Source organism: Lissotriton helveticus, chromosome 2_1 (assembly GCF_964261635.1).
Source record: "Lissotriton helveticus chromosome 2_1, aLisHel1.1, whole genome shotgun sequence".
Lineage (NCBI taxonomy): Eukaryota > Metazoa > Chordata > Amphibia > Caudata > Salamandridae > Lissotriton > Lissotriton helveticus.
In genome coordinates, this window is record NC_136059.1 from 1,516,895,871 (window position 1) to 1,516,923,800 (window position 27,930).

At 43.4% G+C, this 27,930-nt stretch overlaps 1 protein-coding gene across 4 annotated transcripts in view; it reads left to right on the plus strand.

Moving 5' to 3' along the window:
- The window catches only part of LOC144818736 (uncharacterized), a 224,650-nt gene that overhangs the window by 122,462 nt on the left and 74,258 nt on the right, over positions 1 to 27,930 (plus strand). For 2 of the 4 annotated variants that reach the window (XM_078676432.1, XM_078676433.1), the window contains exon 4: positions 25,346 to 25,462. The exons of the other annotated variants lie outside the window; for them this stretch is intronic. In XM_078676432.1, the coding sequence (XP_078532558.1) occupies positions 25,346 to 25,462 (117 nt within the window). The remainder of the gene's footprint in view (positions 1 to 25,345; positions 25,463 to 27,930) is intronic. 4 annotated transcript variants of the gene reach the window in all.

Here is a 27,930-nt window from a genome sequence, read left to right on the forward strand (position 1 = left end):
TGCTCCTTCCATTTAGGTGACACCGCCTACGGTCTCCGTGAGTACCTCCTCACCCCATACCTTAACCCTGCTACACCACAGCAACGGCGTTACAATGCTGCACACATACGCACAAGAAATTGCATTGAGAGGACATTTGGCCTTTTGAAGAGCAGATTCCGCATACTTCACCAGACTGGTGGGGCCATCAAACACGAGCCTGAGGTCTGCTGCCGCATCGTGGCCATGTGTGCAATACTCCACAACATTGCTACCAAGCGCAAGATACCTGTCGAGATCTCTGGCAGTGAGTCGGAAGGGGACAACCGCCCACCTGCACATGTGCGTCATGCACGTGGGGAGAATCCTGCAGAAGGACACAGGCGCCGCAACCACATCACTATTAACTGTTTCTAGTGCCCACATTCCCCTCACACAACACTGCACTCATGCATGACAAATGTAATAATGACATGAGTCGGATTTAAGTGGAACCATAAATTCTTATTGTTAAATCACAATAATGTGGCTTTTGTTGTCCATGATTGCACATGGGAACAGTATTGCGTCATACGTCCCCATGCAGGGGTAGAGGGCTTGCTTGCAGATACTGCATGGCCCTGCAGGCTGAGTGCAAAGTGTCACTGGCGCCTCCGTCCAGACGCACCCAGTCGCCTCTCGCTGTCCTCAATTGCAGTGTTGGCCCGTGATGCTGCAGTGGGCCTGCTGCTGCGGCGGCATTCAGGCACCGGCGGCAAGGACATGCTGCTGTCGCTTGACGTGCCCTTGCTAGCATCATCACCACCCCTTGGTTCTCCATGGGCAGTTGGCTGCTGATTGAGCACTGCTGCTGTCACCTGATCTAGTGCCCTTGCTACGTCCTGGCAACACTGGACCATTTGCACCTGCATTGCAAGGGACCTGCGGGAAAGTTGGGATGTAGCATTGCCGATGATATGATTTGAGCGGGTGTAGGCTGACAGGCGGGTCAGCAGCTGGCAGTGGCGGCGGCGGGTGATGTCCTGCTGGGAGACCAGGATCTGGTTGTTCTCTCGCACTGCTGCGGTCAGCTGTCAACATGCTGCGCGGTATGGTGAGCTGCAGATGTATGGCAGCCAGGTGACGCGCCTGCGTATGATGTACCGCAAGCATGCGCGGTTCAATAGCCAGGCCAGGATCCCGTGCATGGACAGCCCTGCCCGCGCGTGTTGAGTTGTCACGCTGCTGGCGCGTCAGTCCGCTGGAATGCGACCTGACTGCGGCTGTGCGCCTCCTCTGCCTCCTGGCTGCTGGTGTTGTGGCCTGTACTACTGCCGTGGGTGCTGGTTGGGGTGGTTGCTGGCCACCTGTGGCTGCTAGGGTGGGCCTGCCCACATGGGGTGGTGGTGGTGGTAGTGCTGCAGGTGGCTGAGATGGTCCTGGTTCAGGTTGGCCCTCACCCTCGGTGTCCTCCGGGTACTCATCTATATGTAGGGCCTCGCTGTCGATGCTGGCCTGTTCTGCTGCACCTGTGATGTAAATGGGTGCATGATTAATGATATGTAGCTTGCACATGAGATGTTGCTACATGCATGCAGGCCTGCTCTCCCTGACTGGCTTTTGGAATTACTTTGAATTGACAGGTCTGCCTGTGTTGGGCTATCTGGGAATGTTTGTGAGTAGCGCGTGGGGGGCTGTACCCTTACACTGTTGTTGGGAATTGTATTTTACTTGCGCATTTGCACAGAAACGTTAGAATTTTAATATTTTAAACCTTGTACTCCTTTGCCGGTCGCCGCCCACTCCACCCCGGTCCACCGCAGCTGAGGCTGTTTGTTGTGGAGGGCGGACCGGGCAGAGAGAGACACCCCCCCGCTGACGTGGCCTCAGTAACAGTAGATAAGGTCATTAGCCTGCTCGCGCGTTCGGAGTTTGTGAGTAGCGCGTGGGGGGCTGTACCCTTACACTGTTGTTGGGAATTGTATTTTACTTGCGCATTTGCACAGAAACGTTATAATTTTAATATTTTAAACCTTGTACTCCTTTGCCGGTCGCCGCCCGCTCCACCCCGGTCCACCGCAGCTGAGGCTGTTTGTTGTGGAGGGTGGACCGGGCAGAGAGAGACACACACCCGCTGACGTTGCCTCTGGGTATAAATGCAGACATCTCCCCGACCGCGCAGCGGGCGCGCCAGCGGCACGCCGAAGGTGCGCCAAAGGCAAGCCCGTCTGCGCCCGTCCGCGCCGGGACCGGGCTTAGGGCTAAAAACTCTGCTCAAAATGCCCCTGATTTAAGAGATCTAAATTACTACAGAGAGGAATTATTAGCATTAAGACCCAGCCCTTGCTGTCAGCCTCATTCGCCACTAGCAGAAACTAAGTGCTGTCTGAATTGTGGGCTTACATTTGCCTATTCTCAAAGTAGTACTGTAACAGCAAACACACGGTCACAGAAAACATCACAAAAATCTTTTAGGGCGGCCCTTTTGAACGCACGTTCCTTACTTAAACATAACACCGAAATGGCAGAACTTATAGAATCACAGAAGTTGGATTTAATTTTCATCACGGAAACCTGGGCGGATGAAGCCTCAGACACTGACCTATTATCAGCAATCCCAGAGGGATACGGAATTACCAGAGCAGACAGCAGAGAAAAAAAAGGGGGGGGCTTAGCTATTATCATCAGGAACGAACTAAAGGTGAAGGGATGTAGTCGGGGTAGTACCCCTGATTGTGAAACCTTATCATTTAACATTAAGTTGACTGATAACTACACCTTCAATGGGCTCCTGTTATACAGGCTACCAAAAGCAAAAACCCTGCTGACGCTGTCACTTGATCCCTTCCTAGAGGCCAGTGTGAAACATCCGGATTTCACCATTCTGGGTGATTTCAATGTCCACTTGGAGAAAAGAGATAAGGCAGATGCGGCAGCATTGATAGATACCTTTATGAACCTATCCATGGAACAGATTGTGCTTATAGACACCCATAAAGCAGGGCACACACTAGACGGCATTTTTACGTCCAACAAACACATTGAAATGTTGGACTGCCTACCTGTTACCTGGTCAGATCATAAGGCCGTAATCTTTTCAATTACATCAGATAATGTTGTAGGGGCAGCATTATCTTATACTGCGGACACTTCTACATCTTTTGTTGATTGGTCTAGATTAGACCCAGAAAAATTAAAAAAATCATTTGGCATCGACGATACCAAGGTTAGTGCCGGACAGCAATACAGCTACAGACCAAATCTGCAATTGGATAGCAGGGGCTATAAGAACTACTGTACCACTGAGGAAAAGATCCAGTCTCAGAAAAAAACAGGCGTCACAACCTTGGTTCTCCGAGTCTCTTAGGGAAGCAAAGAGAATTTGTAGGAAGCTTGAAAGACTGTTGAGGATCAGCTATGACCTTGACAGTAAAAGGGAATACAAAAAAGCCCTAAATTCCTATAAAAAAAATAATTTTTGCGGCTAAGAGCCAATTCTTTATCGAGAGGATAGAGGAGTTGAAAAATTGTAGTAGAGAGCTCTTCTTGACAGTAAAAAAGTTATCTAAGATAACTATAAACAACAATATACCCAGTAGTACGGATTTCTGTAATTCCCTTGGTCAATTCTTTACCGACAAAGTGACATCTGTATACGAATCGTTCACGTCAAACACTTCCCAATTTGTGACTCCAGAGAATATTCCTCCTAGGAACACATTTCCTGCTGATGAATCACCAAAAACAGGGTTCACGTTCCAACCCCCAGGACTAGAACAGGTCTTTCAGGCAGTTCTGTCTACAAAACCGGGGCGCTTGGGGATCCTTGTCCACCGAAAATCCTGCATCTTTTTCCTGAGCTGCTCAGCGAGCAGTTGACTAAACTCACAGAGCATATAATTACCTCTGGAGTTTACCCAACCCCATGGAAATCTACTTCGGTTCTTCCACTATTAAAAAAAAACAATTTAGATCCACTAGATCCAGGAAGCTATAGACCTAAAGCCAGGATCCCGTTTGGTGCAAAGGTTCTTGAAAAACTACTGAATAAACAACTGGCGCAGTTTGTTAAGGAGGCAGATATCCTGGACCCATCTCAGTACGGGTTCCGTGAGGGACATGGTACCGAGACCGCATTGCTGATGGCGGTGGAAGAACTCAGGAGTGTGCTGGATGCCGGAGGGAAGGCCGCCTTGATCCTGTTGGATCTTTCGGCGGCCTTCGACACGGTAAACCATGACACACTCCTAGAACGGCTGACAGCAGTGGGGGTCCATAAAGAGGCAAGAACTTTGTTGGCATCATTTCTTAGAGACCTGCCCTTCACGGTGGAGACGGGGAACGCTAAATCCAAACCTTTCAACTCCCCGTGTGGGGTACCGCAGGGGTCCTCACTAAGCCCGACATTATTTAACCTATATGTCTCACCATTAGCTGAAGTTATTAGGGAATGTGGTTTCCTTCCAATATCATACGCTGATGACACGCAAATCGTGGTCACGATCTCTAAAGACACTTTAGGCACGGCTGATAGGTTCAGAAACTATGAAGCAGGTTAGCCTCTGGATGGAAAGAAACTGTCTAAAACTTAACGGAGACAAAAGTGAAGTCATGATACTAGGGAGTAACACTGAAATTTGGTCTCCGAATTGGTGGCCCTCCAACCTTAGTAACTGCCCCTCGCAAGTCGAGAAAGTAAAAAATCTGGGGATGTTGATAGACAATAAACTGACTTTCGAAGCCCAAGTCAATAAATTGTCATCAACGTTGTGGTATACACTGAAAATGATTAGGAAACTAATACCCTATATCCCATTGGATTCTAGGAAAACAGTGGTTACCTCATTAGCCTTATTGAGACTTGATTATGGGAATGCCTTGTTTGCCGGTATGCAGGCCCAGCATTTGGCAAAACTGCAACGCCTGCAAAATTCAGCAGCTAGGCTGCTATTAAGCATTCCCAGATCTGAACGCATGTCTCATCATCTGAAATCTTTACACTGACTTCCCATAGCGAAAAGGGTCAAATTTAAATCATTGTGCCCAACATATAAGGCGCTACAAGGCTCTGGATCTCTCTTTCTCAGAACACACCTGAAACCGTATATTCCAATAAGAATTGCGTTCATCCCAAGCCAAATTAATTCAGGTCCCCCGCTTCAAACAAGTGAGGTGGGGTGGCAGAAGCTTCTTACTGCATGCTGCTAAGAATTGGAATCAACTCCCCCAGATCATTAAAAGTTGTACCTCCTTGCTGTCTTTCGGAAAACTGACAAAAACCTGGCTTTTTAACCTACAATAATTCCTGCTTCTATTAGCACTGCTCACGTGTCCTCTGATTAGCGCTAAGACGCCCACGGGCATATGTGCGCTTTTATAAAACTACAAATCAAATCAAATCACTACAACTCCCACAATGCAATAGGGCATTTCAGGTGTGCATGGCCTGCAGAACTGGGGTTCTCAAATTGCTAGCTCAGGGGTCATGGACACTGTTAGGGGACGGGCTCGCAGTCGCATGGCACTTACCTTGGGATTGTTGGGTGGGTCGGGACGAGTCAAGCTGGGTGACCCCCACGCAGGCTTCAGGAGTCAGGGTGTCCTCCACAAGATCCTCCAGTGGGGTGTTGGGTGTGGCAGTGGGGTCTCCTCCACCGGTGGCAAGACGCTCCCCCAGCCTCTCCGCAATCCATTCTTTGGCACGACCTCTGAGGTCGTATCACCTCTTTTTCAAATCGTTGATTGACCGCTGGGTCACCCCGACAGAATTTACCTTTGCGCGGATGCGCAGCCAGATGCGGCGCTTGTCAGCCTCTGGCCCCCTCCTGGAGTCCTTGCCAAACAGGCATGCATGGTCTTTACAGAACCCCTCAATTAGGAACTCAAGTTCTTGCTCCGAGAACTTAATATTCCTCTTCCTCTCATGGCCACTGCTCCCTGCTGCTTCCTGTGACATATTGGAGCTTGTGGATGTCCTGCTGTGGTGCTGCAAGTTCACTGTTGTGGAGCTCCTCACAGTCCTGCTTCCACTATCAGGCTCAGTGGTCTGAATGAGGGAGGGAACAGCCTACTTCCTGGCTGTGATGTCATCATTGGGCTCGAAATGCGACTTCCCGTTTTTGCGATCTCGCATGTAGCAAGATCGCAAATTGCGATTTCGGTCAACCAAAAAATCGGCCGATTCTGCGATTAATATGCGATTGGGGCAAAATCGCAATCGGCAATTGCGGCCGATTGCGAATCACATTTTTTGCGCGCATTTCTTCATAAATGCCATTCTGCAAATTCTAAATTGCGATTTGGTAAATTTCGCAATTTGACAATTTGAAATTCCCAGAATGTTGCATTGATGAATCTGGCTGTATGCGATTAATTTCGCTATTTTCAAAACCAACACATAAATACAAAATGTGTCATTTACAATACCAATAGCTCAAAGTTTCCTAATGCGAGACCTATTGCATTGCAAATGCTTGTTTTTGTAGGACCCACCCAAGCCACCCTCCGTACCATCAAAATCTCATCAGCCCTATTGTAAGGAAATTGTTTGTATGTTGCCATCCAAAACAAGATCTTATTCCTAAGATCTAACTGTGATTCCTTCTGTCCATGCTTAAGTTCGGGAATTCCAGCCAAAATAGTTACATATGGGGCCGCCGCTGGGGGTAGGTTGATAGTTGGAAGGGGCAATGTTTGAATTTCTCTTGTTAAGGGGCCTCCACCTCTATTCCCTTCAGTGGGTGTATTGCTCATTACAGCATTATTAATTGGGTTTGCCCCTGTGTGCTGATTTTGCAATCGGACCTCCCCCCTAAGTGAGAATTAGGTTCTGTCAGGCCCTGCTGCCCTGATTGAACTTGCCCATCTAGTACAGGAGTACTCTTTTCTACAGCTTTGGGGATACTGCCTTATTGCGATTTGCTTGGTGTAGGGCCAGGGTTATTTCTGTACTTGGTAGAATTTGCCGGGTCTCAGGTGAATTCTGATGGATCTCAGGCCTCATATTTTGCCATCTAGATGATATACTACAGTTAGGTATATGCCACTTCTTTAATTCAAGGAAGCATCTAATCTAATCATCTAAAGTGCCACCAGAAATGCCGGAATATAGACTGTTTATCCAGAGCCCCTGATGAAGTGGTTTTACGAAATGCGTTGGGCTTGGTGTAAGGACTTTGTGGACAGTCGCTGTTGGTTCTACAACTGCTTCCGTGAATTAAAGAAGTGGCATATACCTACCTGTAGTGGGCTCGCCTGTCGACTGGCGACTTTTGTTGGAATATATATATATATATATATATATATATATATATATATATATATATATATATATATATATATATTCACTGAAAAAACCATAGGTTATAGACCATATATAGTTAGGAATTAGCATTTACAAAACCTTATTTTACTCACACAAAACCATTGAAATTCCATATATAGTTAGTTGCACTAACTATATATCGCGCACCCGCAATCCACTGCTGATGATGTCACATATTACATCATTCATGACATAGTCAGTGACATCACTGATGACATCACTGATGACATCTCAAATGACATCACTGATGACATCACTGACGACATCTCAAATGACATCACTGATAACATCTCAAATGACATCACTGATGACATCACTGATGACATCTCAAATGACATCACTGATGACATCACTGATGACATCATCCAGTGACTGTGTGTTTCTGTAAAGTTAAAATGTGTCTTACATATTGAAGAATGAGTGGAAGTATAAGTGTCTGGACAAAGGATTTAGTAGGTGCATGACTGAATGTATGAGTGAGTGATTAAATGTGTCTCACTGAGTGCATGGGTTAGTGACTAAACTATCTTAATTTGAGCATCATTATGTCTGTTGTTCTGTAAACTGCTGCATGTGTTGATCAGTAGCTATATGATTAACTATATGGGTTACTGATTGATTGTCCAAGTATTTGTATGGGAGACTGAGTGTGTGTGTGGCTGGCTGGCTGGGAGGTGTGTGACTCTGTGCAGATCAATGTGTACTTGTATCAATGATTCTATAAGAAGGTAAGTATGTGTTAGTATATGTTTGAAAATGTAAGGTGCTCTATGTTTAACTGTATAGACAAGAAAATGGAAGTGTCATTGATTCTTTAACAGGACTGACTACGTGTGTGAGTAACTCCATGGATGAGTGGCAGACTGTGAGTGTCTGTATAGGTGTATGAGTGCATATGATAGTGTTGTAAAGATGAGTGATTGTATGTATGAATGATTGTATGGGTGAATGAGTGAATGTGTGTGTAGACATAGGAATCAGTGAGTGCGTATGTAGTAACTAGTATTGGTGTGTCAATGGTTTCAAAAATTATACTCTGTATTTAACACTGGGTGAAACAGAGGTTATATTAAAATGAGAGGAGATGCATTGTATTGTCACATGAATGATATCATCAGTGATGTGGTCATTGATGTCAAATCAGATGTCATCAGTGATGTCATCAGTGATGTCATTTGAGATGTCATCAGTGATGTCATCAGTGATGTCACTGACCATGTCATGAATGATGTAATATGTGACATCATCAGCAGTGGATTGCGGGTGCGCGATATATAGTTAGTGCAACTAACTATATATGGAATTTCAATGGTTTTGTGTGAGTAAAATAAGGTTTTGTAAATGCTAATTCCTAACTATATATGGTCTATAACCTATGGTTTTTTCAGTGAATTTTCAAGGTTTTGTAAATGCTAATTCCTAACTATATATGGTCTATAACCTATGGTTTTTTCAGTGAATTTCATTGGTTTTTTAACAGCTAATATCTGTAGCTGTAAAATGTATTCTTCTTTAAATCCAAAAATATATTTTATATGTTTATGAATAATTTTTTTTTTAAATATTTTTTTTTCTTCGTTCCCGCTTCGCGAATCGGGAAGCTTCCCGTTAGCTGACCTTGATGCCGCGAAATAGACCGCGAGCCGGTAAACGTTTCTTTACCGCAACTGCCGCGTTAGAAAACAACATCGTGACGCCTCCCGTCCGCATGACGTTTCACGTTGTCGCGTGATACGTCATATGACGTGCTACGTTAGCGAACTGGTACGCGAAGCGAGTCGCAAAGCGCAGGTTTCTGGAAGCAAACCGGGAGGCCCTGCAAAGCGCTTAACGTAAACACAGCAGGTCATGTGACTTGGTAATAACACTTTTCATTGGTTCATTTCACTTTTGGTTTCCTAATGATGTAAGACTAGGTCATATAATCTAAAATGAACACTTTTCATTGGTTGAGAACTCTTGTTTTTCCCAAATGATGAAAATCCCTCCTTCTTTCCTCACTCTGACTTTCATCATTGTGAGAGAAAGACCCTTTGTGATCACTGAGCAATGGCTTCTTTAGTAGCTTCAGCTGGTGCTTCCCCACCACCTCCACCACATCCAAGGAAGAGTGGACCACCTGCTCAAGTTATAATTCAACAAGAAGAGGAAGAAGAGGAACAGGACGACGAGCACGAAGAGAGGCAGTTTTTGCCTGAGGAGCCCAGGACGTCTCACCGGAAAGAAAACTTCATTTGGCAATTTTTTAAAATTCCCAAAGGTCAGAAAAAAGTAAATGCAAGATACGTAACTTGCCTTATATGTCAAGATAGACTGTCCAGAGGGACCGAGAAAAAATACAGTTTCGGAAACTACACAATGCATCGCCATATGACTAGGTGGCATCCTAACAACTACAGTGCTGCACAGTTTCGGAACGACCTAGATAATCTCCCTATTATGGCCAGAAGATCTGTTGTACCGGAAGTAACGGGACCAGAGGGCAGGGAGATAGTGCCAAATATACAAATGAGATTTGGTGAAGTAAAACACGTCTGCGTACATTGCGATGGATTCATTTGCTACGGAGAAAGAAGCATCACTCTGATCAACAGAGCTATTGACTATCATATGCAAGTTTGTACGAAACGCCCAAAATAATAAATACTTTTTTTTTGTTTTGTTGCTCCTGTTGAGCCCTTTACAATGAATCGTTTTCATTGCCCCCTCCAAGAAAAACCGAAAAAAATATAAAACTGTTCAGAAAAATTCAAAAAAAGTAAAAAAATGTTCAGAAAAATAATAAAAAAAATATAAAACAACAAAAACAATAAAAAAAAAGTTCTTTTCAGAACTACCTCCCCGTTATTAAAAAATTGGTACAATATTTGGAACTGTGCCAACCTCTATTTCTCTTAGTTCGCTTCCCAGTTCGCTCGCCGGTACGCGAACCGGAAGCGAACCAAAAACAGTAAGTATAAGGGAAGGAAACAGACACTTATGTTAAAAGAAAGACAGCTATAGGGGAGTAAACTAGAGATACTATTACCCGTAATCCACTGCTGATGATGTCACATATTACATCATTCATGACATGCTCAGTGACATCATCAGCAGAGGATTGCGGGTTTTTTGGCAACGTGCCTTATCCACGGTTTAATAACGCTGCCTTTTGCTTTATATAAGTTTTCAAATTGTATGAAATATATACCAATAGGTCGTTATGAACCTTTAGGTAGTGCTTTTCTTCATGAGGTCTGGTCGCTTCCATACACATACAGATGTTTCAAAGATGATCAAGAAGTTTATCTGAATGGAGAGGAATGCACTGAGACGCCAGATCATTCACTAATGTGTAGGCACATACAGTTACACGGTTCATGCAACAAACACCGACCAAATATGGCTTGCGTGTTGCAAGGCACGCCAGTTCCTGCTATCATCCCCACGTTCAAGTTGTTGGAAAATGGTAGTTATTTGATGCTCAATAATGAAGATTGTTCTGGGTTAATTAAAAGTATTCCTTTTATCGTAACAGTAAGTGAACAGGTTATTTGCTGCAGAAATGTTCTATTTCCTCCCACACATGAACATAGGGAGTTTTCAATCTCGCCACAAATACCAACCTTGGGAGCAGATTTCAACGGCATGGCAAGAATAAGAGCTATTTTGTCTCAGAGAGAGGTGGCCTTGAGTTCGGCCCGTGAAACTTTCGTGCTTCACATAGCGAACACCCGTACAGAGGTGCAGACCCTTTTAAATACTGATTCGCCTTTGCATTTCAGCGACATGGTTCGGACTATCTTTAACGCATCCTCCACAAAGGCCCTGGCGCACTTTTTTAAAGTTGTTACCAGTGGTCTCGTGACTTCATTTGAGAAAATCTTTGGAGTCATCCCTGCTTTCTTTCATTCTATTTTTTCCACTCTGCTTCGTGGATTGCCATTTTTACTTGCATTACCAGCGGACGCTCTTGTGCTTTTTTACATTTTTAAATATGGATGTCCCTCCTGTGCAACCTCCCGCCCTGCAGCTGCTGACACTGTTCCGCAATCGCATGCTAGAATATTATGGCACAATGCCGTTGGCGATATTAAGCACGGCATATGGATTATCTTTTCGATTCTCCTACTTCACCTGTGTCCAGCCTGTATTTCACTGCCTGACCTGTGATTTCGATTGGGCCATTGATTTGTGTCTCTGCGGACCGGTTTCTCCTGACGTCGACTTTAATCAGCTGATGACTCCTATCATTACTCACGAGTTGGTTTGTCCTGGCGAAAGGATTATGGCTGTGGCATGGATGCATGGACTAATTGGTCCCTGGAATTTACTGGCGGCAACACAGTCTTTCTTGGAACAGAGCTTTCTTGAAAACCCACCGAGCTGTCCTCTGATGGTGATAGAGGATCCGGTGCTGGGAGAGCACGTATGTTCTTTTCCGCTTTTAAATTGGATGGCTGAACTCTTTTCGGATGAAGACGGTGACTTCCTATTGGAGGCTGTTGCAGCTTATTTTGCATACACAGTTATGTCATAGACCTTTTTCATTTTTGATATGCTGAGTACTAGCATTTCATTGACAATTCATTGACTTATTTGTCAAGTTTTTATTATTTAGCTTGCCTATTGGCTTAAGACTCGATAAAGTACTTGGCTGTTTTATTTTTCTTTAGCATTAAATTTTCCTAGTTTTTAATATTTTACCTTGCGGACCGTCCACATATAAAGTTGCAATCTGCTCTCATGAGATGGCACTTCTATTATCTTATTCAGTTCGTTTCCGGATCATGGGGAGGTGTCATCTAGGTCCTGGATATCTTTACACCGTGTTAAGTTAGCATGGGCTCATTACCGGTTTAAACGCCATTTTTCCTTTTTTGCAACTTCTGCACACGACACTTAGTTGTTGCTTTAGCTTTCAACCTAATAGTTCATCGTGGTTTACATGAGAATAATATGTTATTGCTCTACTATCTGCTTTACTTGTTAAACTATATCTGTACAGCGAGTGCTGAAGTTTCAAGAACAACACGATACAGAATTGTTATGAGGTCTGATCTCCACGACTTCATACTCATAACATAAGTGCAGCTTCTGCCAATTCTGGGCATGAGGCGGGTTTTATATTGCTTTGCCGAACACACATACACAACACTTGATGCGGTTCACATGAAGAGAGAGCTGGTGTATGCTGATGTGATTCCTTCAAATCTAAGACACTAAAGTATGGGCACGCCCTAAACCAACACAAAGAGACCTTCTTAGCAAATAATATAATATGTGTATTAGGGAGGGTGAGATATAAGCAGCCGCGGGCCGTGGAGGGAGTTACGATGGGGCAGGGAGGCGGGGAGGGGGAGGGGCAGGGTGGAGCCCTCTCCACCCTGCCCCTCCCCCTCCCCGCCTCCCTGCCCCACCGTAACTCCCTCCACGGCCCGTGGCTGCTTATAAGTGTTTATAACTCTTATTCATTTACAGCATGTTAACATACTGTCACCATTCGCTTTTTATGTACTAGTAACTATGCTGGTAATTTTGCTACTGATAATATGTGTACTTGTATTATCTAAGATACTACGACTGAGAAGACGGCATTAGTAAATCAACATTTCAAATACACATGTGTTCTTCTTAACTCCATGTTCTGGTTTCTAAGAAATATATAACGACCGACTGTTCATGAGTTCCACGTATCCTGAGGTACTATAAGTTCATATTCTGGATTGTCTAAACATTGAGAGTTTGTTATATCCAATGTGACACTGTACCTAGCTTGCTAAGGGGTTTTTGAGTACTAAGGTGAGTTTTGGGGCACCCTAATTCGCCGAGGTTCCAATCCTCTGTCCACAGTTCTGTGTGAGAACAGAAACCCTGCGACAGGGGCACCCCCGACCCTTCCTGGAGCTTCATCACACTTGCGATACAACTCCAGCAATGCGCCACCTTTACGGCACAGTTACATCACGCATCTGTGCTGTTTTTGCCCCATGATGCGCCGCATTGTAAATGCAGCACACCATAGGTGACGGAACAGCGGCACAGAATGACTAACACATCCCTGGTGATGCGCCAGTCATCATAAATCTATCCCTATGCTTCTTATCTTGTTCGAGATGAACCGCCATATGTATCATCAAAGTTTTTTGCATTTCCTAAATAGCGAACTTTAAGGAATAAATAGCGATTCTTTACCATTCCTAGTTTGCGATTAGCTATTTGCTAATTACAAATTACCCATTCATTTCCTTCATTTCCATAGGGCGGTTGGACTCACTTTTAGCTCGAACGGCTGAATGGATTTCCACGAAACTTGGCAAAATTGTAGGGACTGGTAGCCCGATGTGCCTTTGCTATGTCTCAAGATATATGCTCCAGTGGTTTTTACGAAAATTAACTTTGAAAAATATATATTGGGCTACATTGGCCTATATATATGTTGGAGCCCAAATGTAGCCCAATGTAGCCCAATGTAGCCCAATGAAGCCCAATGAAGCCCAATGTAGCCCAATGTAGCCCAAAGATGGCCGCCAGAGACAAAAAAAACAAATGTAGCCCAAATATCAGCCAGATGTAGCCCAACTATAGCCCAGTGACAGAATGACCAATCAGCTTCGCAAACCTCCGTTACACGAAGCGGAGCGCTGTTACAGATATATATCTTTTTTTGAACGTTAATTTCTCAAAATCCACTAGAGCACATATATTGAGACCTAGCAAAGGCACATCGGGCTACCAGTCCCTAATATTTTACCAAGTTTCGTGCAAATCCATTCAGCCGTTCGATTATTATTATTATTTTATTTTTTTGCCCCGCGGGGACCTTTTAAAACCTCCACATCAAACCTAGGGGGTCAGCGAGGATCTACTATTCCCCCTTATGGTCATTTGCCCCTTCGCTTTGGCCTCCTCTTGTCTCTCGATCCTACCGAGAGACAAGATGGCGGCCGCTACGGACTGTTTGGAATGTTGACAGACGCCGGAGAACCAATCAGCTTCGCTTCACAAAGCTCCGTTGCGTGAAAAGTACGCGTCCTGGAGCGCTGCCCGGTCCGCTGTTACAGATATATATCTTTTTTTAAACGTTAATTTCTCAAAATCCACTGTAGCACATATATTGAGACCTACAAAAGGCACATCGGGCTACCAGTCCCTACAATTTTGCCAAGTTTCGTGCAAATCCATTCAGCCGTTCGGGCTAAAAGTGAGGCCAACCGCCCTATGGAAAACTCAATGTTAAAAACACGTTTTGGTACCCCCCTTTTTTCTCGGCCCCCCCTTGACAAACCCCCCCCAAATTTTCAAGGGCTGCTCAGAAACAAAATGTGCCATTTTCCTGAAAATTTCAGCCAATTCCGTCCACAATCTCCAAAGTTATTAGACATAGAATTTTCAAAAATCCCATAGAGAAAAAATCCTAACTATATATACCTACTGGCGACCGCCAGTAGGTAATATATAAATTCACTGAAAAAAACAAACGTTCAAGTTACGTTATAGTTAGGCATGGTAATAAGATCTAAGCTTAAGTTTAAAAAAACATAAGACAATCACTGAAAAAAACAAATGTTAAAGTGATGTTATAATTAGGTGCAGAAATAACTAATCCATAGAAGCTAAATAAACATTGACATTCACCAGTTATAGATTTCTTAGCTAACTATAACTGCTGACCCTTCCATGCACTACTTATGACCGTATTTATTTATTTATTTATTATAAAGTTTTATATAGCGCGAACAAGATCCCGAAGGATATCAGAGCGCTTTACAATATGTTGGAAGAGAGAACAAAAATGAAATGTACACATATGGATAAAGTGAATTCACCAAAAAACCAAAGGTTACAGGGGCGTTCTAGTTAGGCTCAGCTTCCACAGACATTCACCACTAATAGTTTATGGGTTCCGGAGTGGAGTGTTACTTGCCGAAAATGCACTTCAACGCCTTGTCAGGGGTATTAAGCGCTAAATAAATGCAATTACAATACAATGAAATATTTCGAGAGATGGCATGTATAACAGAAAGCATGACGGCATTGCATCCATTTTCAGCTTGGGTTGTGACCTAGCTTAATGTTTTCTAGTCCAGTGCTTTTCCATTACAAATCTTTGTTATTAGGCGTCTTATTTTGGCGGAAGCAGTCCCATGATTTCAGTTTCCAAAACATAATAGGCTATCAAATTTTAGGCAGGTCCAGTTGAATTATGCAACTCTATGGCCAAGGGGACTTCTGCAAAAGTATGGACTTATCGCAGTTGCCCCACAATCCATTGTTTCTAGCTCAAATTGCTCAAACATTTCAAATAAAAGCAACACACGTGGTGGGGTTACAAGGCACACCTTTTTAGGTCGAAGCCTGCGTAGGCTGCGCATGCGTAGTCTCGCTGGCGAGAGATCTTATGATCTTGAGGAGCTTTCACTAGTGGGCTTTAATCCCTGCACCTCTTTCCCATTGGCTGGCGTCACCGTTTATGCTAAACGGTGGCCAGCCATTGGGAAAGCGCACTTGGTGACGTATAGTTTTCTCTATTTCTGCCGTCCCCCCCCGGACGGACTGACCTGACTTCCTGCTGGCGCAAAAGGCCCGTTATCTTTATGGAGCGAAACAGATGGTCCCATAAAGAAGATAATAAACCTTCTAAGCCAGCAGGAAGCCAGGCCAAGTACGCCCAAGTGGGACGGCAGAAATAGAGAAAACTCAGTGTCATGGCGAGCGCTTGTTTCGCTACATACTCGAGAAGTCTACCCTGTGACTGGACAAAAGAAAGAGAATTCCAAATCTTTGAAATTAACGTCTTATGCAAGCCCCACGGAGGAAGGGAGAAATAAACTACTTTTCTGAAAGCAGGTAGGAGAGCGCGTTCTTGCTCTATAGGCCTGCCCCTAAAAAAATGCGACAGCAGGAAGTCAGAGCTTGGTAATGTTCTCCACGCCAGGCCCCTCCTTTGTCCCAGCCGCGCTGACACTGCCGCTCCCCGGACCGTCCTCGCCAGTTGGATGTACCCTTTCCTCTGGCAGGCGGTGGCTCGGGTCATTCGCATGGGGACAGGAAGCCAGCAGGCCCCTGGGTTCATGTACTCTGCAGCCTGCCTAAGCAGCGAGGAGGGGCGCCGGCAGGCGACCGAGCCCAAGCCGAGGCGACACCGTGGACGGGATGGCTGAGTCTGACAGGAGGATCGTGGAGGCGCATGACAAAGCATGCCGGGTAACCACACTTCCCAGCGTATTACATAATTCATGACATTTTAAATGATATTGTTAATGACATCACTGATGGCATCTCAAATGACATCATTGATAACACCATAGTCATTTGTAGCATAGAGTGACTGAATGTACATGTCTGGGTCCATAGCATTGAAATACTGTACATCCTGGAGGTAAGCGGGATTGTGCTTGCTGAACCTTATAGGGTGTTCCTGTTTAAAAAAAACACTAAAATGTGGGTTTCAAGTATTATTATATGTTAAACAAGGCAAAGCCTGAGCGCACCGGATCTCGTTTGCACAGGTGTGTTTCAAAGTAGGTTGAGGCTTAAAGCGAAAGCCTCTTCCAAAAACATCTCTGAGAAAGGGCAAAGGGGAACATGCTCATATTAAATAGTTGTAAATACAGTGATATTGACAAATTCAATGTAGCAAGAACGTTTATAAGATGTGATGTTTCTTTCCAGAACTTCACTAAAGCTTTTGCACCATGCTTAATTATGTAGAATATAGGGGTCTCTCACTTAGATGTAGTTTATCTCACACCAGCAGTATAAGCATGGCTCTAAAGTTGTATACCATTAAACCTATCTCAGGAAATTGTTTAGAGTATATTACTAAACTATGGAGGTTATTACATAGTGCCTGATGAATAATGTCTTTCAAGTGCAAATGTTTACCTATCAACCTCTTGACTTAAAATGTTGGGCCTTGTGAAGTCTTCCAAGGGGGTAATCCGATAAAAGTGGAAAGAAAATTCTCCAGAGGTGTAGCGTGTTGAATTTCTTCAAGTCCTATAGGGCAATGTCCAATGATGGCATGATGTCATCAATTATGTCCTTTCAGATATCATCAATGAAGTCATCAATGTTCTCATTTAACATGTCATGAGTAATGTCATTTATGAGGTCATAAGCAGTGCATGTTGGGGGCGTAAGTTATTCTTAGCTCTGTAAAGTATAACAGGCGAATTTCAGTGGTGTTTTGGTTTTAAACATTACTTTTATCTTATTTCAAAACCTAGAAATAATGTCACTTTAACCTTTGTTTTTTTGTCAGTAAATTATTTTTCAAATTCTGTTTCCTAACTACAATGTCCCTGTAACCTATAGTTTTTTAAGTGAATATATCTATATATATTTTTGGGGAAATGATTCCTAGGATCAACAAGGGTATGGAATAATTAGGCTGTCCGGATTTCGGTTAAAACCGAATGTACTCGACAATAACCCACAGGCTGAAAATCAGCTGACCTGGTTTAAACCGAGTGTCACTGATTTTCTTATTTGTTTCACTATTTGTTGCACCTTTTGGCCACTTGGTGGCGCCAAAGCAGTACAATGGCCCCCGATTGACGTTCACATGGCAGCAGCAGTGGAGATATGTGCAGGAGAGGTGGTAACGATGTGTGATAATGGTAGGGCGGAACTGTTGTCTGGGGCTGGCTTGATGGGGGTTATAAATGGGCAGAGAAGTGGGAAGGGCACAGTGGGGATTCAAGTGCCATTCATAGGCGTGGAATGGGTACTTAGGTCCTAACAAGCTGCAACACATAAGATACAAGGGGAGAGCAGAGGATAAGGATAATTAAAAGTGGTGAAATGCCCGTGGATAGCTAGGGCGGGGGAGGGTAGGGACGTCCAGGCACTAATATGGATATGGGGGGGGGAGTAATGGTCGGTACTTAATACGGCAGGGGATCGAGAAAGGCTTGGGGTAGGTGTAACGCTCGTGAGGGAGAATATTTCTCGGGATGCTGGAAGCTCAGTGCAGATCAATGGGGCCCGCTGGACAACAGTAGGCAATAGCGGAGACAAAGGGGAAAAGCGATGCGGCCCTATGCGCAGAGCGGCTCAACATAGTGATCCTGGGCAGATACGTTAATGCCCTCAGGCGATCACAAACGAGGTCTTTGGCCTGGGGGTCAAGCACTGAGTGGTGGGGTAGAGCTTCAGTGTGGAGTCGAGTTACAATTTCGGATTCGGATTGATGGGCTGACAGAGCGGGTGCGAATGAGAGCAGTGAGAGGGGATGCAGGAGGCCCTTTTAGGAGTTGTGCACATCGTAATTGGGCGCAGGAGCACAAGGTTGTTACGCAAGGCAATAGTAGTAAATGAGGGAGGCGAGGGGGGCCGGGGCTCGGACCTGCTGACTCAGGAGCAGGGGAGTTATGTTTGAATCTCGACGTAGCTCAACATCCTGTGAGCCTGGGGGGATGATATATGTCCCAGAATACCGCAAAGGAGGTATTTGTCATGGGGTGACGCAGCAGGGGCAGCAAAACACTTCAATTTCAGAGGCGGGTTGGAGGGAGACAAAGCGTGCAAGTGGGGGTGGCGAGAAGGGAGGGGCATAGGGGACTCTCGTTTCACCAGATTAAGACAGGGCAGATAGGGGTCTAATTACTAAGTTAATGCGGGGAACCAGGCTGCCCAGGAGGAGGTTTTTGTAAGGTAAGAAGAATGGAGTCTGGCCGGTTCGGATCCATTACACCTACAATGAGCCAGGGCTATTGGCTTAGTCAACTGGTTGTCAGTAGCAAAAGATAAATAAGCAGCGACCACGGTTTTGTTTATGTAATATTGAAAATGCTTCCATGCTGAATTGATGAGACACTTAAGATCTAGAACAAGTCTCGTTAAAGTTACATTAAATGCTTTGAGCAGTGGCACTGCTGCAGAGATAATAAAACAAATCGCCATGAGGGTGAGGGCCCAATAGAGACGCGTCTGAACATTTGCTTTAAGAATTGCCTGTGCCCTCTGGATGTAGCCCTCTACCAGTGTTATCTACTTGCCGGGCATGGGGAGGTCATGAAATTGCCATGTTGAAAGCACTGAAGTGCAAACTTCCCACACGGCTCTTCACTGTGCGTTAAAACTGATTTGTAGGGCAGATTGAGTGCGTGGGTGTTTTTTCTCAGATTTCCCAAAAATGCTATCACTGAGAAGAGAGGATAGGCACCTGTTTTTAAATAAAAAGGGCATGTCGTGCTGACATGGCCATTCAGAATATATCTCGAAGGAGCAGCTCAAGCCTCTCACGCTGGCCACACCTGTGCTTGCATACCTGCTAAGGAAGGTAAAGGTGAGCATGGACCCATAGCCTTTTTCTTTGTTACTCCAGATTTTCCGGGAATTTACTTTACACAAATATCACCCATCTGTTTCAAACTCCGAAAGGTAAAAAAATACTTTTGAGGCTGCATTTATTTTTGTTCCAGAAGAATTAGATTACATTTTTAACCACACTCCTGACAAGAGCAGATTTCTCGATTAATCGCCAAATGCCACCTACATTAAAAAAAGCAACTTGTTTTTAGGTCGGAAGGCCTTGGCAGAACAGGGTAAGACGCAGGGAGAGAGGGGAACGAAGATACAGTGCCATCATATGAGGAGGGAGGGTGATGGTGGGGGGATCGGTGTCTCATAGCAGGCACAATGATGGGCAGATGGGACCATAGGGGAATGTTGTCTGTTCTCCGCCCTCAAATCGACTGCCGGGCTGGCTCCAACTCGGATGCAGGGTGGGTTCAAGGAGCCGCTGGTTTCCTTGGATAGCGGTTTCGGGCCCAGTCTTTATTCCCCAGCTTTCATCCTTCTTAGACTTATTATATAAGTTACAACTCGTTGCCAGTAACGACAGTGCCTACGGTGGCGCTCAAGGGGACTTCTCTGGGGTGGGATGAAGGGGCACACTACAAGGAGAAATGCAAGGGAGGCTGGAGGTAGTTTGTGCAGGTGGTGCGGGAGCGGGTGGTCACTTTCATGAAAGGGGGGGGTCTCATGGCACGAGGCAGTAAGGACACAGGACGATGATACTGGAGATGGAAGGAACAGTGGGTGGTACGCTGGTGGGCACACAGGTGGTGGAGCGTGCAATAATTTGAGTGTCTGGCATGGCAGCAGCGAAAAGATTACCGATGGCTAATTGTGCCCCCTCTGTTGACAGACAAGGAGCAAGGAAGATTGTCTGGGGGGTGCCAGTGCTACACCGGGAGGGTGGGGGTGTAATGTTGGGCTGCATAAGAGGCTAATTTGGCCTATTGGCGGCACCGTTCATTGGGGGTACATGTACGAGAAGTACGGCAGTTAGGTCTTGGTCCGCGATAACGTAGATAGTTCTCCTCCCGCAATAAATCCAAGGTTGCACAAACCCCCCAAAAAATAAAAATATGCAGCAAAAAGCAGCTGTTAAACCTTGCTCTGGTTATGCATTGGCTCTACTATAAAGTTGCCTTAATAAAGCACCAAAGTGTTAGACATTCCAAATTATATTTGATATTTTATAAAATATTTTAACTCTAAACATTTCTGCTCTAGTGTCAACCCCAATCCCCATGCGTTTTCAAATGCAGCAGGCTGTTAATACATGTAGGACTACTGTGCTGGTTTTGTTCGACCTGCATTTGTTAGTTAAAATGCCCCTCATCACTATTGTTGATGGGAAAACGAGCAGCTTCTGGACTCCTTGTTGTGGCAGAAATTGTATGCTCACATTTTTCAATTCAGTTTGCTCTTGTCTTTCGTTATTGTGAATCGTCTGTTTTCCAAAGATTCACTGAAGAAGTATTGCATAGTGTACTACAATAAGTTCGACTTGTAAAAATATATTTGGACCTCATATACACTGTACGTACACTGTCTACTTACCATGCATCAGTGAAGAAAGCAAGCAACAATAAAAGGAAAGCGTTCCATAAACACCGGTAAAACACTGTTTCTGCTGTTTTTTATGGCGCGAAAATGGGTAACCACTGAATAGCACTGTTTTTGTAAGGTATTGAAATCACTGGAAAACACTGAAAAAACACCACCAGAATTTGCCAAAAATAGAAACTGAAAACAGGAAAGCCTAGGAATAATTAATAATAAACAGAATAGAGTATAGTATTGTTACAGACAGCGATGAGTAAGGGTGAAATATGAACATATCATTGCCAACCATACTTCTTACCCAAAACCCCTTCAGTTGTTTGAGGACCTCTACAAATATGCTGAAAAAAAAGCACAGAAATCAGTCAGGTTTCCTCTGGAATTCTGCCCTTAGTCTTAAGAAACAGGATGGAGCTGTAACCAGAGTTTTTTGCTTCAACAGTTTTCCATCAGTTGAATTCCACCAGTTGGTAGTGATCTCCCTCACTAACTTCAAGTTCGATCATTGCAATGCCGTTTATGGAGGCTTGCCCAAAGAAAAATGCTGTGCTTGTTGAGTGCACTTTATGATAGGGCTGGACTGATTTGTGGCCTAAAGGTTTGCCGATATGTTTCCGAGCTTTGTTGGTTCATGCATTGGCAGTGCATGAAGAGTGATGGTTATGACCTTGATGCTGGTACTTCAGGGTTCTATTGGCAAAGTAAGTTTACATGTGGAGATCTCCAGATGTGGTGATCTGGACTTACTCCTAGGTGCAGGTCTCCCCATGGATGGATTTCATTATTTCCACGTGGAGATTTAGACTTACGAGTCTACACTCCTTATAATGATGCAGTTGATACTCCTACAACCAAATTTATGACAGTTGAGTCCTGAAGATTTACGCTGTCTGGGTGGAGATCTCCCTGTAAAAAATAGAGGTAATTTTAAGACAATTAGGCCCTCACGAACAAATATTTCTCTTAAGAAATAATAAATTGCGACATTTAACAATCCCCAGTTTGTGATTTCTTACCAGGAATGCACAAAAATTGATTTGGTAAAATCACTCCGACTCTTACTAAATGCATTGGTATTTTCAGAACTGACCTGTGTTCACAAAATACAGAATTGTAGCGGGTCGCAAATTGGCGTACCTCATTAATATGCATGAAGTAGGTCTTATATTGCAATTTACAACAATTGGCTACATTCACAGGCATAGTGACCAGCTGGAGTCTGAACACCACCATCTGTAGGTCACCTTCAACCCTGAAAAAATTGGCAAGCAATTTAACACCTTCATGAGAAATATTGTTGGATGGTTGCAGAAAAACTGCATTAAACTTAATTCGGAGAAAACCGAGGTGATGCTTTTTAACAATAACACCTCCTTTTGAAAGACTTCATGGTGGCCCTCCAATTTAGGCTCTCTTCCATCTCCGGTTCAAAAAGCGAGGAATTTAGGAGTCACTTTTGACACCAAGGTGGTGTTTGCTGATCATGTAAATCAAGTAACCTCTGCCTGTTTCTTTATACTGAAAGTTCTAAAGAAAATTCTCCCATTTCTTCCTCTTGAGTAGAAAGAAACTGTAGTGTATGCCTTAGTAATTTCGGGCTTGATTATTGTAATGCTCTTTATGTAGACTTCCAGCAGCGTATACTTAGTAAATTGCAAATGCTCTAAAATGCGGAGGCACGAGTGCTCCTGAAGCTTTCAAAATTCAACCCTGTTTCACTGAGCCTCCTAGATCTGCATTGGCTGCCAATTAGGGAACAGATTAAATTCAAGGCCCTTTGCTGGGCCCATAAAGCACTTCACAAGGTAGGCCCTATTTCCCTCCAAAAGACTTTCACGTGGTACACCCCCACTCACTTTCTTCGATCTACCACTGCTAACAAGTTAGCAGTCGCTAGAATCATGAAGGCCTACTGGGGAGGAAGAATTTTCATCCCACACCACATGCAAATGGTGAAATGCACTGCCTGATCATCTCAGAACACAATCCAGTTTTCTAAATTGTAGGAAACAATTAAAAACTTGGCTTTGCCCTTTGACTGTCCCTCAGTAAGCATACAGACACCATCCCAAGACGCCAATGTTTGATATTCGCTCACTCTATAATCCTATTAAAATAACATAACATAACCATGTCTATGATTGCTGCTAAATAAAGCAATCTTTTTTTTTTTAATCCAGCTGATATTCCTTAAAGGAAAACGGGATGCATTTAAAAAAGAAGAACAATTACAGAAACCTTTTTTAGGAGTAGGAATATGTCCCATGGAAAAAATGTTTTTGTGAACATTCACAAAGGGGAAAGGGTCCTTTGGTGACTCCTTCCCATTTGCAAATGGCTTACCACCTCCTCTGAGGAGGGGATAAAATATTAATGTTTTGCGGCTGGATTTCAGTTGCAAAATATTAATACATTGCTAAAGGAACCAGTATCTAGAAGGAGTGCCTTTAACCCACCCCTTCCAAATATTAATTAAGTATCTATTCCCAAACCCAAATTTCGATTCGGTAAGATTCATTGGCATCTTACAAAATCGCTGTTTGGGTTTGGAGAACAGGAAAATGCAATTTTGTGTTAGGAAAGGCTCCGATTTTACGAATCAGAGCCTTACTGATCATAAAATAGCTTAATACTTGAGGGCCTACATTTTTTATGAAAAATAATATATTTATTTTCAAATAAAAAATATGAATATGCATTTCCCCAAATCCTGTTTACCTAGGGCTTCCACAGTAATAAGGAACCGCACATTTGCAATAAAACATAACATAGTATTACATTTTAACTTAATTAGATTGTTATTTAAATGATTTTTATTAAATTAAAATATAGTTTTGTTAATCCTCTACATCCCTTACAGGATCATTTGTGTTTCAATGTTAGAATGCAAGTTACATAATTGTATTTGTGATTTAAAATAAAGTTATAATTCACAATGTATTTTATTAGAATGTCATGTATATGAACGCATTAATATTTATTTTAAATAATTATATATTAATGAAAGTTAAATTAATAAAATAAAGTTTAATTTGAAATATTATTTTATTTAATTTATTTGATATGTTTCCCAGTGTGGTAATGTTATTCACTGCTTTCTGTGATTTTTATCTGAATGTGTAGTAATACCAGTGGTTTGCCCTGTGTGATGCTTGATTCATTCCAAGGCTGGCCTGGACAACATTAAAGCCTGTACTGTCTGTAGCACTGAAGAAGTAAATGTAGGCGTAGTTTGTGAATGGGAATCGTCTTACTCGTCTGTGGGTGTATTTGTCATGTCCTTACCTAAAACCATTTTATTTTTACTTTAATGTTCCTAAACCCCACCCCATTTTGATAGTAAGTTTGCATTTTCCCACTACTCGCTGTTGTCCCGCCCACAATTCCTGCTAAAATGTAGGCTTGTGTGTAGAGATCTCTGCCACCAGGGCGGAGAGCTCCGTACAGAAAAAATGGGATGGGTAGAGATCTCAGTCTGAAGGTTTCTGGACTGCATTTTGGAGTTCCTAAAGTAGTACTGTGTTACATACTCCCAAATGGCTTTTGTGAATAGTTCCAGAAGTGTGTGGATGGATTAGGCCCTTGTTGTCTGGCAGAAAAAATAATCAGGTGTAAGTTAAGCCCTCCAGAGCCATATGCTCAGCGGACGAGTATCGTTGGCGGTCCTCCACGCAGGTGTAATTCCCATGGAGAGTCGGGGACAGAAGGTTTATGACTGTTGGCTTTCAGTTCATACATGCCTGAGGTGGACCCAGCAGTAAAAATATGTCTTTAAGGTTAATTTAGTCTGCCTGTTCAGCGCCCAAATGTTGTTAAACCCACTAAGTGCATGATATAAATAAATACTAATACCAGTTCAAAGCTTTTTAAACAAATATTGATTCAGATATTTTAACTATGGACGCTCAAGAAAGTAATTCTTGGACCATTGGAAGAGTGTAGAGGAAAACACAGGAGGGTATTTGAAGGGTCGGGTTATTCCCCCCCCCCCCCATTGCTTTCAGTTACGCTTGTCTTTAGCATTATAAATATTTGCATAATCATACACACACGGTACATTAAAATCCTTCAAATGTTAGTAATTAAGCACTGTGGAAGCTACTTATGTCAAAATATTTTGTTCAACAAAATTTTGTTCAATTTCTGCCGTTCAAAAGAATGTAGAGTTTCACTTACAAACTATTAACTTAATAATTGTGATCATTTTTGTTTCTTCTAAAGGGATTGTGACCCTCCCCTCTGATGACGTATTGAACAGGGGGCAGGTGTCAGAGGTGTGCTTGGTGGATCATTGTGATGGGTCAGATGGAATAGAACGGAGTCCAGATCTAGGATCAGGTATTATACACATAAAGTTCTGGGGTTGTTATGTTGCCTAGATTGAACAGAGAGGGATTCCCGAGTGTCTCAAAGAAAGAAGTGACCCCGAGTTGGCGCCTTGCTTCATAACACTGAAGTGGGCGAGTCTGAAAGAGTAGCATTTGAAGCATTGAAGAGGATCCTTGCTGTACGTCTCTGTGCCTAGAAGTGCATGCTTACTACTCAGATAGAACATGTCCAGCATAAGTAACAGACGTGCAAGCTTCCCTCACCACAGATCACATACAGAACTTACAGCAGCAGTGCAGGATTCTCATACACAGAGAACAGGTATTTAACAGACAGCAGCAGTGTAAGCTTCCCTCACTTAAAAAAATTCCCAAGTGCAACCAATCCCCATAGTGTGGGTTGTACTGTGTCTCTCTCTTTTTAAAGGAGTGGTGGTGTTTATGTTAATAGCTATCAAAGAGGAGGGTTTTAAGTATTCGGGATTCGTAGGTGCTCAAGCAAAGTAAACGTGATGGGTATATCTCAAAAGTAATGGTGCAGGCAGGAAGGGGAGACCCTTGAGAACCCCTCAATTAGAGCGTGACAAAAACACCCTTACAATATGAACACAGGAACCTGCGCACTCAAAAGAATCTCAACAACAATGTGGAAATTAGATTCAAAATACAAAAATAAATTCTTGTCCAGCATCGTTTTCATGGAGTTTCATTTGTCTCTCCTTTTTATTGGGTCATCAAAATTTGGTGACTTTGTACACAGCCAGCCGACACGTGTTTCGTTGTAGGACTGTACACACACAGTAGCTACAACTCTTCAGGGCTCAATTGCTGAATCGTCAATATTTCGACCCAATTCCGGTGATACTTCCAACCCGGAGGGGTACCTTTAATGATGTAAAATCACGAAAGACGTCACCACCGCTATATTCTCTGTACTTTCAATCCCAACGATCTGTTTTTGTATGTATATCTTCAGTTTTCGCTGCAATCAGGTCAAGTCCACAGGGTAAATTCCCCGTAAAACAACAAAACGTAACCACGGGTGCGTGTGTTACGAATTCCTTTGGCACAGTCGCCCTCGCGTTACTGGCGTTCAAAACCCGGAAGTGAAACGATGCTGGACAAGAATTTCTTTTTGTATTTTGAATCTACTTTCCACATTGTTGTTGAGATTCTTTTGAGTGCGCAGGTTCTTTTGTTCACATTGTAAGGGTGTTTATGTTAATAGTTATTGCAGTGTAGTGGCAATATTGCAGTTGTTCAGCTCTCTGCAGACCTCAAGCATCTAAAAAGTTTAAAGTGCAATACAAAAAGTATAGTATTTCAAATAAATAGTTTAAAGATGTGCCAATATCGTTATAGTGAAAAAAGAAAAATGGGCAAGGCTCTATTGTAATTTTTAAAAATAGGCCTAAATACATGTTTCCAGTTATCGCGAACGTACATGTTGCGTCTGTTGGGAATGAGATTCCATATCGGAAATTGAATATAGGGGTATGTGGCCCAGACAGTTCAAACCTCTGCTCTTGGGTGGTGAGGTCACAGGAGCCCATATCTGGAAAGTGGTGGACCAATGTTAGAAGGATGTCTGTCTGTTTGTATAGAGAACCATTTTACAACTGTACAGCTGATGAAAACACACATGTCAGTGGAATATAGTAAGAACAAGGGTGCTGTTTACACTTTGGAGGAAGCAGATCTTAGGGCATCATATACAAAGAGCTTTAGCGTTTGCAAACCCTCTGATTAGGTAAATCTTAGGGTCTGTAAATGCTAAAAAGCTTTTTCAAATGCATTTAGTGATTTAGAAAAGGTTTTCTGAACTGCTAAATCGGTTTAGAAATTTTTCCAGAATCGCTATTTGGAAAGCACGTGTTTTGGGCGCCCCTTCCAAATTTCGAATTTGAGATGGCATCAGTGATGTTATAAATGATGTCATAGAACATGTCTTGTTGATTTAATATGTGAGGTCATAACAAGTGCATGGCAGGGGCGCAAGTTATAGTTAGCTCTGCTAACTAAAACTGGTGAATTTCTGTGGGTTTTTGAGTCCAAAACGTTAATATTGTCCCTGAGTCACCTAATTATAACATCACTTTAACCTTTGTTTTTTCCAGTGAATTTCTAAGGCATTTTTTTAACAAAAAACAGATATGTTTATCACAACTAACTATAATGTTACTTTAACCTTTGTTTTTTTTTTCAGTGAATTTCTACAGAGTTTTTTACAGAATGTAATAGTTGATTACCATACATAAAGTCAACCCCCCGCTTGCAACCAGGCCATCCAGCAGACCTTCCACAGGCAGCCAACCCCACACTGCTCACGGCTCTTGGCCATATTCAGCAGTGGGTTGTCACAGGACTTGGAGCGCCACCAGACCCTGTGGCCAAACCCCACGCAAACTGCCATCCCTACGCTGCACACAACCTTATGCTGCCCAGCGGGGGGATTGACCACAGGGCTTAGCCTGCCGC